Raw genomic sequence first — 12629 nt, 5'->3', positions numbered from 1 at the left:
TATTTGTGTGGATTCTGACACAGCAAAAACACATCCTATCTTTCTGTTTTAGTTAGGGAGAATGCAGGGAAATTTTACCTTATTCTGCTGTTTGATGGAGTTATTGATTGCTAGTTCACAAAATGGACTGTTTTAGCTAGTCTCCAATATTAACAGGCTTGTAGTGACACTGGCACTACTGCCATGTGAAAATGTTCTGCTGTAGTACCTGCATAGGCCATATGGGTTTGCAGCCTAATAGACCAACTGCTTGATTGATGCATGAAGTTCCAATGTGTGAAATTGACTTTAAGATTAATATAAAATCAGTGGAGTGGAGGTTTAAGTTTCTCCACTATGGTTTCATCTTTCTTTGTCCCTCATTTAAAGCTAGATAAGCATTATTATTTCCTAAATCTAAAGCAATAATAATTAGCAGGGTTATTTTGATTAGTGATTTTAAACAGATCCTAAATTTAGCCCACAGTTTCATTTAGTTGACGGTAGTTCAGACTTATTGCTGGATATGTCTAATCACAGAGAGGTAGGCTTCATTTCATTTTATTTGGTGATACTGATGTTACACACCATAGGGGGCAACTGCCCTTGGGCCACAGGTTTAATGCATGCATGCAAATTTGTTGGGGAATGTGCAACATTGAAGTACAATATCAACTCAGGCAAATCCTGCAGTATTAGTTATTTTTTGGACATGTCCTGTGGCAGGACTTCATATAAAAATCTTGTTTCATGAGCACTTATTTTTGGACAAATTCCTAATAAAAATGTATCTAATTAAATCACAAACGAACACAGTCTATGTATTGTTGTCGCTCTCATCTTAATAGAGTGCTGCAGAAATTAGTCCTAAAATATGGAATAGGCTAACAGTTTAGCACTCCCTGTTCCCTTGCCCCAAGCCTATTGGTTTTTTGAATTGGTTTTTGTTATTGTCTGAAATAAGGTCTGTGGTTAACATAAACTCAAGACATTGTAATGTTTTATTCTACGACATAAAATACAGGCCTGACTTTGTATTTTCGGCTCAAATCCAAAAACCAATGTAAAAATCCCGTTGGCTTTTGGCCGAGGGAACCAGGGTGAAGCCAACTTCCGGAATGGCCTCAAATTTCGTCATCCATGCAGTATGAGCACTAACACGCAACAGAGGATGTATTGCGGTATGTCAACCCTTTTACATCAAAACAATGAATTATACCTGTACTTTGCCCCTCTATCTAAATAGTGACTACCTTTTTAACTTAGAAAACCTAAGTTCAAAGTAACTTCCCTGTGTAAAACATGTCCATGGGTGTGCATTCGCGTATGCACGTGTGTAGGGACGGAGAAAGCGCTAGGACGCCTCACTGACTGAGCAAATGTCTCTACTGTGCGGAGGAATACACTGAGACTTGCAGCGGTGCTTCGTCTTGCCTACCCGCCTCCAGACAGCCTTGTTCAGTGGCAACCGTCCATTTCCTCTCTCCTGTAGCGATAGCAGACCGACGTTTCTAACTCTAACAGACATGGTGAGTATTGAATCAACCTTAGTTTGTGATATGTGCGACTTGACATTGTGTGGAGTTGACTGAATGCTAGGCAGTGGTTCTTAAGTCTCTCTCGGATAGTCGTTTTGTTTAATAAACTGAAGCCTTCATTGCAGAGGGCGCGAGTAGAATGGACTCGTTTGCACCTTTCAGTTAGCTAGCTAACTAGCTGTTAACACTGGCGGCAAGACCTAGCGGCTCATTGCTGCGAGCGAAAGCTAATCACGTTACAGTTGTTGAAATTATAATGGAAGTTGATTTTGGCCTTTCGTGTACTGCTTGTTGCAGGTGTCCACATATTGATAGTAGTTATGGCGCTTCGGTTGGTTGCTAGTGTTAGCATCACAGCTAATGTTACTCCTCCAAATAGTGATTTTCCGGTATCTGACGTCTGTAACATCAGCCAGCTATACATTTCTTCTTCAAGAGTATTGTAGCCAGTGAGTATGTTAGTCGGTTTCTGGAATAACGCTGAAAGCCCTGTTGTCAGTGTTGAATTTTAACATCGAATTTTTGAAGCTGGTGTTACACCGAAATTTGTGACCAGAGTGATTCACATTAGACGTCCAGACATGAAAAGATGGGTGAGGTGTTGTGGGGAACAGGCAGATGTACACTAGTTTCTGCTACCAACGTTATAAAATAATGTCGTTCATTTGATAGTATTTATGTAGGGTGACATTTTTTCATAGCTTCATAATTATCTATACAAGCTATCAAAGACGTGTAATATATAATCACTGTGAAAACTGCAGTGTTACCACTGACGGTTTCAATTAGGTCACAGTATATGGTGTAACACCTGTATGTGGTCACACGGAATGTAAAGATATATGTTAGATACTGTTAAACCTGATATTTGAACATGCAGATGACAGTTCACTTGTTTCAGGTCATATTCACTGAGTACTGATTGATGAATAACTGAAGAACATCTGAACATTGCAAGCAAGAAGACAATTGTGTTTTATTCCTACAATCTCAAAAAGTTATACAGCAGGTGTTTTCCTACCATTCCGGGTGGAGAACTGTCTGCAAAAATGTGAAATCTGGTTTGTTTGTCTATAAATGCACAATGTCCGCTTCTTATATTGTCCCTGGAATAGTCATGGTATCATCATACTCCGGTTATGATCTGTAGTTTAGACTTTGTGAAGGCAGTTGCATACATTTACATACTTGCAGTGATTTGTCGTGTAAAAATGTGATTATATGGTATAGTGGACCTTTTCTTCAGGCTACATCTAAGTTTTAAATGGACACAAACCTTGTTTGACAGATGCGATCCGCTGAACATATCATAGACTCCTCGCTCACTTATCATGCAGACATAGCCCTCTACTTCAGTAAACTTAATCAGCTATGCAAATACCTTTTTCTTTTTCTTTTTTTTTAACAAATCAGGCAGCAACATGTTATTTTCATTCATGTTTATAGTTGATATTTTCTGTGGCCTGGAGTGCCACACAACACTGTCCCAGCTGTTCACTACATGCAGTAATGTGTTATAATCTAAAAGCCAGCAGGTCCCTGTTTCCTGAAGGCTTGGGTCAAAAACCAGTGGACTGAAATGACTCAGTTTTATGGTTGTTGGTCTCAGTAGCGTGCAAATCCAATTTTAATTTTCTTATGCAAGTATTTGTAACATGACAGGCATTACTTTGCAAAGATTTATTGTAGATTATAATTTTGGCTTACCTCAGATAAAGTCAGCTATATTAGCTGAAAAAACTGAGCCATTTGTAGGCTTCTGTGGTTTTAATTTCTGCAACTACTTGTTGGATTAGTTACCCTAGGTACATGGTTGTTTTGTGTTTGCTATAGCGACAGGGTTGGCTAAGTATGATACAGGAAGTACAAAGAAGTCTGTTGCATCACTTTTGCAGTTCTCACAGTTCCTTTACATTTGTGGGATTTGTTTAAAGCAGAAGGACTTGTCATGTGAGTCAGCTTACTGCTGTTGGAGTGTGAATCAGATGTGTTTATCATCAGCCTTCTTGAAGTGACAATATACGGGAGACAAAATGGGCATTGTTGTGTGCTCACAGTCAGCTTTGATCACAGTGTGAACTCAATGGACATGCATACATTTTTCACACATCTGCAAATAGCTCTGCATTACCACCCATTTTTTCAAATAGTGATTTCTAAAGAGTTATTTAAAAAAAAAAATCTTATTAAAAAAAAAAAAAGACCATTTAATTTAATCAGTGATTAATCTTCATTTATTTAGTGGAAGTGTTGGAATAGGTAAATTTTAATAAAACTTGAGTTCCATTTTCCCCTTAAATTTCTTAATACTGTCCATGGTTGCTGTTAAGATAAATCATAGGGCTTACATGCAACACTTGCAGCAGGTATGTGGTCTGTATTGCCAGGCATTGCAGTGCCTTGAGAGGAATTTGGCCTGCATATTAGAGGGTTAGCAGCTTGTTAACCATCCTTAGAGCACATATAAATACATCATTATCATTGTCATTATCATTAACCAAATTCTGAAAGCTTCATTATAACTATTGCTTGATATTGTTAGTACCTTGTAGTTGAAATATTTTATTTCAAAATCCTGGGGAAAAATAGTCGCTTGCAGAAACTGTTGTAACTGTGTCGATAGGGGCCCTGCCAAAGAGATGACCAGTGATGCCATCTAGGAGGTCAGATGTCCAGCCAACTGATCCTCCCTAGGAGCTGCAACTTTAGCAGTGAGATGACAGGCCACAGATTAACACATGCATATAGACACACACAAAACCCCTGTGACCTCCCCCCGGTCTGGACACTGTTACTCTCACACACCTCAAATCAATTTTCCTGACAGATTTGGATGACCTCCTCTGGCTTGGCCTCCTGGCCACACGCACACACACACAAACACAAACACACACACGTTCTTTCTCTGTCAATCTGTTGAAGGCAGTTGTCATTTGTTGCACTTCTGCAGGAGGTGGACACTTCATCAGTGCATCCATCTTCCTCTACATCTGTTGGAGGGATGGACAGACAGCTAAACCTCTGACTGTCACAGCTAGGCTCACACACACACACACACACACACACACACACACACACACACACACACACACACACACACACACACTCTGACATGGAGGCACAGGGAGTGGTGTTCTCCAGAGTTTCACCCAGCTGGAGTCAGATGGAGCCAGAGAAGGGCAGCGTCTGGCCAAGTACACTCACAGTGCTGCAAGACACAAGGACAGAAAGAAAGATGGACAGGTACGCAGACAGATTTATTGGGAGATAGACAGATGGATGGATGGATTTGTAACCAGGCGAACATCAACAGAAGCACTATTCCATCAGCTCGTCATCCAGCTACACTGAAGAGTGAGACGTCGCTAGGTTAGTGCGGATCTGCTGACCTTTGCCACACCAGAAGGATTGTGAAAACGTCTGTCATCTATCCAGCCATTCATCACTGTGGAAGGAATGAAAGAAAAGTCCTGCAATTATCCAGTCATCTGATCACCATTCAAGTGTTCGTCCAACTATCTACCTGTCCAGGACCTGTTTACTCAAATGAAGTTTTTTCCTCATCCATACAGTAATGTAACCATTCAGAGAGATGGAAAAATCTACGGTTGTTGATCTGTGTCTCCTTCAATCTGTTTTACCAATCAACACCAACTGATAGATGTCTGGCCATCACTTTTTTCATCCAATTAATCCTCCCATGCTAAGACATCATTCCTACCTTTCTTACCATCCTTCTCTCATCATGCTGCCTAAGAAAGTGGCTCTGTACCCAGCAGAGGATGAGCTGGTGAGCCTGTCCACCATCTATGACCTCTTGGATGAACAACAACACTATTACAAGGAGCTCATCCAGCAGCAGGAGAGGAACTACAGAGCCTTTCTACAGATGCTGATGGACACATCATCCAGCCGCATGGACAGCCTAGTCCGAGAGATGCAGGACCTGAGGAACTGCCTGCAAAGAGCCAAGGCAGAGCTAGCCGAGGTTAAAAAACAGGGCATCCAGAACAGCAAGCGGGCCGAATGCCTTGCTGAAGGCTTGGTGATGGTGCGAGGGGCGCTGGATGGCCTTACCACTAAAACAGGAGTTACTAAGGGAGCTGCAGGAGGAAGAGCTGTAGATCTGAAGCAGCGCAGAGGAGGAAGTGGGTTAAGGTTGGATGGAGGAGGAAGAGGAGGTGGATGCAGAGATGCAAAAAAAGCAGAACCAAAAGCAGTGAAGCTTGTAGCAGACCTCACAGATATCCACTTTGATGACATAAAGGTTGTACACAGATATGCACAAAGAATGAATGGACTAACTAAGCCTTTTAGTATCACTTGGTGGTGTATTGGTGTTCATGTATGGCATGAACATGGCGAAAAATGTCTTCTACTGTTGGTGTTTTAGGAATGGTTTGTGGTTCATAGTGGTAATTGTTTTGCTTTGAGCCCCAAAGTTTAAAAAATGAACATTCATTGTGTGTTTAGCTCAAAATGTACATCATAGCAGGATCTCATCTCAAGTGCTTCTTGGTTGAGATGCTCATTACACCTGACAACTGCCTGTTTTAATGGAATTGTCTTTGTGTTTTGTTTTGTTTTGTTTAGGCTGACCAACTTACAGAGGAGCAAATTGCAGGTAAGCTGACAATACAAAATACAATTTTACAAACTTGAACATTAAACACAGATTTTCTTACATGCATGCTCTGGTTAATATTTTTACACCCACTGTATTTTTTTTATTAATTTAAATAAAAAAAAAAAATTTGCCCCCTCCCTCTTTGTACCTTTTCAGAGTTCAAGGAGGCCTTCTCCCTTTTTGATAAGGATGGCGATGGCACCATCACCACTAAGGAGCTGGGCACTGTCATGAGGTCACTGGGTCAAAACCCAACTGAGGCTGAACTCCAGGACATGATTAATGAGGTGGATGCAGATGGTATGCTAGTTCCCCTTTGACATGGGGAAGGATTTATTTGTTAAACTTCACTTGGTATATCAATAGTCAATCAGTTTTATGTGTAACTTGCCTATCTGTCCTTCTCTCTCCTAGGTAACGGTACCATTGACTTCCCTGAGTTTCTTACAATGATGGCAAGGAAAATGAAGGACACTGACAGCGAGGAGGAGATCAGGGAGGCATTCAGAGTCTTTGATAAGGTAGGCCTGGGTGTGTCTGTGCATTTTGTTCATTTTGTGAAAGTGAATGGATAAAATAATTGTTTCTTAATTACACTGTGGTTTTCTTATTGGCAGTTTAGCACCATTGAATAAAACTCCCTAATCTGAACTTGCCAGATCTTTAGATACATGGCCGACTGTTTTAGAATTTGTGTGACTGACTGTAATGCTTATATGTGCGTTTAACTGACCACTTGTCTGTCTCTTGTTCAGGATGGCAACGGTTACATTAGTGCAGCAGAACTGCGTCATGTGATGACCAACCTGGGAGAGAAGCTGACAGATGAGGAAGTAGATGAGATGATCAGAGAAGCCGACATTGACGGTGACGGACAGGTCAACTATGAAGGTACAGGAGATCAATGTTGAACACACGAATAGTTTTTTTGCATAAAGGAACACATAGCAATCCACACACATGTCCTGTGCTCCACCATTAGTATCATTAATTCCTAATTTTATGATTAATTCCTGTGTATGGTAAATGATTATAGATGACAAACACTGATGATAGACAAAAGCAGGGGGTGTGTTTGTTTATTTTAGTCTTATCAGTTTTTAATTGTGTTACACATGTTAAACACTGTTCCTGATGGGTCTTTGTTTTGTTTTTTTCTCCCACAGAATTTGTTCAGATGATGACCGCCAAATGAACTGGGCTCCCATTAAAGACAAAGAATCAGTCAAATGTTTCACTTACCTCTTACTGCAAAAATCTACATTTATTCATACTGTTCTGTATAGACAACTTAAACTGAATGTTGGAAAACTGAAAATCTGTCCATATAAACAAGCTCAAAAAAGGTAAAAGACAAAAAGAAAAAACCTAAATGAAACTGCATGTACTGGCTTGTATTCCCCGCCCCCCAGCACTGAGCTGCCCAATCAGATCTCAACTCGTTAGCCAAGCAGCCTCTCTGCAGCCAGCTGATTTGGCCACTGCTCTTCTGCTTTCTGGTTCCATCTGCCTGATGTCATGATAATTATTTGGGCTGGCCAATCGCCTTTCTTCTATAACTTCCTGTTTTCTTTTCTTTCTTTCTTTTTTCTGTTCTTCATGCATGCAGCTTTAGAAGGGTTACTGTTGAGAGCCCAATGGCAGAAGGCTGTTGTTGGGCCCCAGGTTGGCCTGGGACCCACTGAGAGGAGGAAGAGGGAGGGATTAGATGACAGATGAATGGGAGTGAGTGAACCAGCGGAACCTTTGCAGTTTACTTACCTGAGTCAGTGATGACAGAGATATTTTTAAGAAAAATATTAAAATGGAATAAATAAGAACTCATTTTAGATTCTGTGTTTCTGGCATGTCAGGATACTCGCTTTATCCTTTGTGTGTTTACCTTTTTTGAGGGTGAAGCCTGGGTGGGGCATAGATTTGAGCCCCTTGGGTAGTGGGTGTGTCCTAGACTTTTGGAGGGGTTGGGTGGGCTTTAAAATTGATGATACACATGAGCAATTTTTGGGGCAATTACAATATCATGAGTATCAGTTTTTGCTGAAGTGATTTTTACAAATAATGAAAATGAAGTTGGTAGTGAACTAAAATCTGTGAGTGTTCTTTGCTGAAACTTGCTCAGGTACAGTATATTGCCTCAAACACTGCATGCGTGTCAGTTTATGAGGGGGTTAATTTCAGTTTAGTGGGGGGCAGGGTCGGTGCTTTGCGGCATTTCTATCTTGTGTTTGTGTGTGAGTTTGCGTGTGTAAGTGTGTGTGTGTGTGGGTGCGGCAAGGCCCGGCCCAGTCCAACTGTTCAGTTCAGTTGATCTGCATTCCAAGTTGTACATGCTAGTCTTTACATTTTGTTTTTCCAATAAAATACCATGAACTAAAATCTTGTCTCGGGTCTTTCTGTCTCTTATGTGTTTATTTCCTAAAAATGAGATTCTTCTCTCAGTAAAAGCTGATTCTGTGGAGGAATTAGTGCTTGATATGATTGAAATGATTCATCTGTGCTTTTTATTTGCTATGTCTTATTGAGAGGAAAGTATAAGCACAGGCACTGAAGCCCACTCAAAAACGGGGAATTGGGAGGGGAATTGATCAGCTCCTGTAATTCCTTGATCTCCTGGATGAGCAGTGATCAGAGGATCAGACAGTTTCAATAATTTGCATAGCAACTAACTGAACAGCGAGGGAAATCAAGTGAAGGATGGGAAATTGAGTTAAGGGTCAGGAATAAAGTAGTGCTGAACAAATCCTCTCAATCTATTCAAACATGTCACCATGGTTACCCTAATTATTTTTCCCTTGTTGATACAGCTATTAACAAAAAGAGCTTCCAGCAGAGCAACAAGTAAAAGTTGTTTATTTCAAAGGTGTATGTTCACAAGTCAGGTCAGCGTCCTAAACACTTATGAGGATTATAGACATTAATGTTCTCACTAATGTAAGGGCACAATAAGTATGTGTGTGTGTGTGTGTGTGTGTGTGTGGAGGGGTGTCAGTAGGACTTCTCCAGATCATTGAGAACGTCTGTCTGCAGATGAGGAGGTGTTGCTAGGCAACAGAGCCAAGGCATGGGATGGGTGGAAGTGAAAGAGGGAGCAGAAAACCGTGGGAGTTTGAGGAGAGGAGAGAGAGAGGAGACAAGTGGGGGAAGAGATGAAGAGGTTGAAAGACAATAATAGAAACCTAGGACTTGAGGGAGAGGAGGAGAGCGAGGGATGAAAAGAGAACGAGAACAGATTTTACAGTGCATCTTAAAACCCATAAAAAATCTCTCCTCCTACAACACCTCCCTCTGTCCTCTGATTCAAAAGCTGATACTCTGGCTTTTTCAACAGCTGAAGCCATTGAAAGTTGGAGTTTTAACAAACACACTAAAGGCTCAACTACGTCAATAAGCAGTATAACTTTATATTTGTACTTAAAATAATATATAAGATTTACTGATTGTGATTGCAGCACACAGGTAGAAAAGGGGAAGACTGAGGAAGAGAGAGGAAAGACAGGGATGGAGAAGTGTAGGAGGTGTTAGATTTATCCATGTACACACACACACACAACACACACACACACAAACACAAACACACACACACACACACACACAGTAGCTGGACTTACGTAAAGTCTGTCTGAAGTGTATTAATATATCTTACTGCTCTCTGCTTGCCATTAGTGAGCTGACACTCCAATGTTAATGGGATTTCCAGTCCAGAAGATTCTCTCTTTCTCACATTCACCTCAAATTCATCTCACATACATTTAGTGTATCCTGTGATGCCCGCAATTGCGCATGCTACGTATATTCACACACAAACACACACTGATACACAGCCAGACATGCAGACACACAATCCCTTACTCCTGGCTTCAGCATTCACCCACATAAATATTTCAGTTTTTCACCTGAAGGATGGTGTGGGGAGCAGGTTTGTGTGTGTGAGGGTGAAGGTTGTACATATCAGTACATCGGACAGATATGCAGTACATTAAGTAATTTTTAAAAATGTCTTCTCTCTTTGTCTTCCTTCCAAAACTGTATATCCATTCATTCACCAAACTTCATCAGACAGTTGTTAAATTTCCCAGTCATTGCAGTGAATGGAAATGTAAAAAAAACAAAAAAACAATCAAAGTAAGCAACATACACTTGCAGTCCCAGTTATAAGTAATCAGTCATCTTTACAATAGAAAATCTTACTGTGCTTGTCATGACATATTTCCAGAATACAGGAGAAATAAGGCTTCAGGCCGGCACCCTCTAAATTTGGATGTGGGGTAGGTTTAGTTCAACAAGCTCTATGAACACTGCTCAAGCTTTTCTTATGATGACGTATAGGTTTAAGGATTTGTGTATGTATGGCCATAAAAAGTGTAAACTAAAATAATTTCTGGAAAAAGTCTTAAAATCATCAACGTCACAATAGAAGAGACTCCATTACAAGTTAAGATCCTGCTCTCGGGATTTGTGTGGGTCCCACAGTTACTGAACTAAACCATTGACACATTTTGAATGGGCACCATGGGAAATAGAAATGAAGAAAACAACAGTGCACCAGAGCCATGTGTGAAGAAGCAAGAACATACTGTATTTGACCAACAACCAGGACCAGGACGTGCTCTCCTGCCATCCTAGGTGAAAAAATCTTATGCTGTGATTTGTGAAGTACCATGACAGCAGCAACACACAAAGGCCAATAGGCTCTATTGATAACTTTTTCACAAAGGCTTTAAAGCCACACGTGGCAAAATTATTCTGGCGAATACCGGAGCCACATATTGTGTTTCCTCAGGCTCAATAGACACCTGTTTCCTCGGCCCAAGTCTGGCCCACATAAAGAAAGACAGCCATCTACTGCTTCAACATCTGGACCAATTCTGGCGCACACAGAAAATGTTCCTGGCAGTCATGCTGTATGTGGGCCGGACTTGGGCCAAGTAACCGGATGTACATTGAGTCAGAGGAATAAGTGGCTCAAGTGTTCGCCAGAATAACTTCGCTGTGTGGAGTTTATGTCTGTGTGGGTTTAAAGACAAGAATTTTGCTTCAGCTGTGAATATATTTTACCATTTACATTTTTGGATATTATTATATATATTATGGGATTTTTAGAAATAAAAAAAAAAAATAAGTTGAAGTTGAAACTAAACCATTTTTTCATTTAAGGAACAAGCCATGACAAACTCTGGAAATTACAAAAGCTGATCCTTCCAAAAGCTTCTCCAATACTTGACAGTTCCAAACTAAATTACTCTTATAAATTAGTCTAAAGCCCACACAAGTAAATCAATGGTTTTAACAACTTTTAAGGGTTAAAAGTCTCCTCATGATGTACCAGCAGCAGAATTTACTTCCTGTCTTCAGCCACTTCATTTTATGTCAGTTTATATAGTTATATATATGTAGTTCATGTATAATTTGCAAGGGGTTAACATATTTAAAATTAGCCTTGAAATTAAAATCATATAAGCTTTTAACATCACTGACAACATGTAAGGATTTTTTTTTAAATGTATGAGCCTATGTAGAGTCTCTTTTCATGCATGATTAATCATGTGATCACTAATCTTAAACGTTGCTGTAAGATGGGACTTTTTCCTCTCTCAGAAAGGCACTTTTTTACTCTGAAGTCCGTCTTTTCAGCACTACTCACACAACAGAGTAGTTCTTACACTGAGGAACGTCATTGATCTGATCATAAGTCATCAGGGGGCAAAATGTTGTTCAAAAGTGGAAGTTGATTATGCATCTCTGTAGGTAGAGTCATCTGACTTAATAGCTCTGACCCTGAATCCGGTTTATTAAATGAATGTATTTCAAAAGTAACAGATGCCAATGTAAATACTGTTAAAACAACACCTATATGTAATCTAGACATCTCATAAACACTCACTTGAAAACTGAATTTAGCCTCTTTTTACCTCCACATCACCAAATGAATTCTTACTGGTATTTCTTTTATATGAACGTGCTGTTATTTTTATTTTCTGAAGGTAAAAGCACATTTCCAGATTACATTAAAACATCTTTAGGATTCCACCAAGTGAAAAGAGGCACAGCACAAATGACCTCATGAACAAACTGTTATACTGTGATACCTGAGAGTCCAGCAGGGACCTCAGTGGTGGCGGTGCGTGTTTGTGTGTGTGTGTGTGTTTGTGTGTGTGTGTGTGTGTGTGTGTGTGTGTGTGTGTGTGTATGTATGGACGAAGCCTGTCAGCACTGTAATCCTCTGATAAAAGACACACAAAGGAGCACACACCTATCCTCTGACAGATATACACCTGAGAAAGTAACACATACTGCTGGCCCCGAGGTCACAGCCAGAGGGAATACCACACACACACACACACACACACACACACACACACACACACACACACACACACACACACACACACACACACACACACACACACCAAAATATTAAGCCTGAAATTAACTTTTTTTTTAGGATTTAATTATTCGGCATGCCAAATAATAAAACAATACAAGTA

The 12629-nt window shown here is 40.3% G+C and overlaps 1 protein-coding gene across 1 annotated transcript; it reads left to right on the top strand.

Annotated features, from left to right (window-relative positions):
- The first annotated feature begins 1379 nt into the window (after positions 1–1379).
- On the top strand, positions 1380–8520 carry calm1a (calmodulin 1a). Its single transcript, XM_056393552.1, has 6 exons — positions 1380–1508; positions 6111–6141; positions 6301–6444; positions 6559–6665; positions 6900–7035; positions 7311–8520. Exons 1-6 carry the CDS (start codon positions 1506–1508, stop codon positions 7337–7339), a joined length of 450 nt encoding a protein of 149 aa, XP_056249527.1. The 5' UTR covers positions 1380–1505; the 3' UTR covers positions 7340–8520.
- The last annotated feature ends 4109 nt before the right edge of the window (positions 8521–12629 follow it).

The sequence above is a fragment of the Seriola aureovittata genome, chromosome 13 (genome assembly GCF_021018895.1).
Source record: "Seriola aureovittata isolate HTS-2021-v1 ecotype China chromosome 13, ASM2101889v1, whole genome shotgun sequence".
Taxonomy (NCBI): domain Eukaryota; kingdom Metazoa; phylum Chordata; class Actinopteri; order Carangiformes; family Carangidae; genus Seriola; species Seriola aureovittata.
Note: the sequence above shows the minus strand (reverse complement) of the source record. Positions and strands in the feature narration are given on the sequence as shown.

Coding starts and splice junctions, on each gene's coding strand:
- calm1a (XM_056393552.1), top strand. Junction 6,142..6,300: donor TACAGAGGAGCAAATTGCAG/GTAAGCTGACAA, acceptor GTACCTTTTCAG/AGTTCAAGGAGGCCTTCTCC. Junction 7,036..7,310: donor CGGACAGGTCAACTATGAAG/GTACAGGAGATC, acceptor TTTCTCCCACAG/AATTTGTTCAGATGATGACC.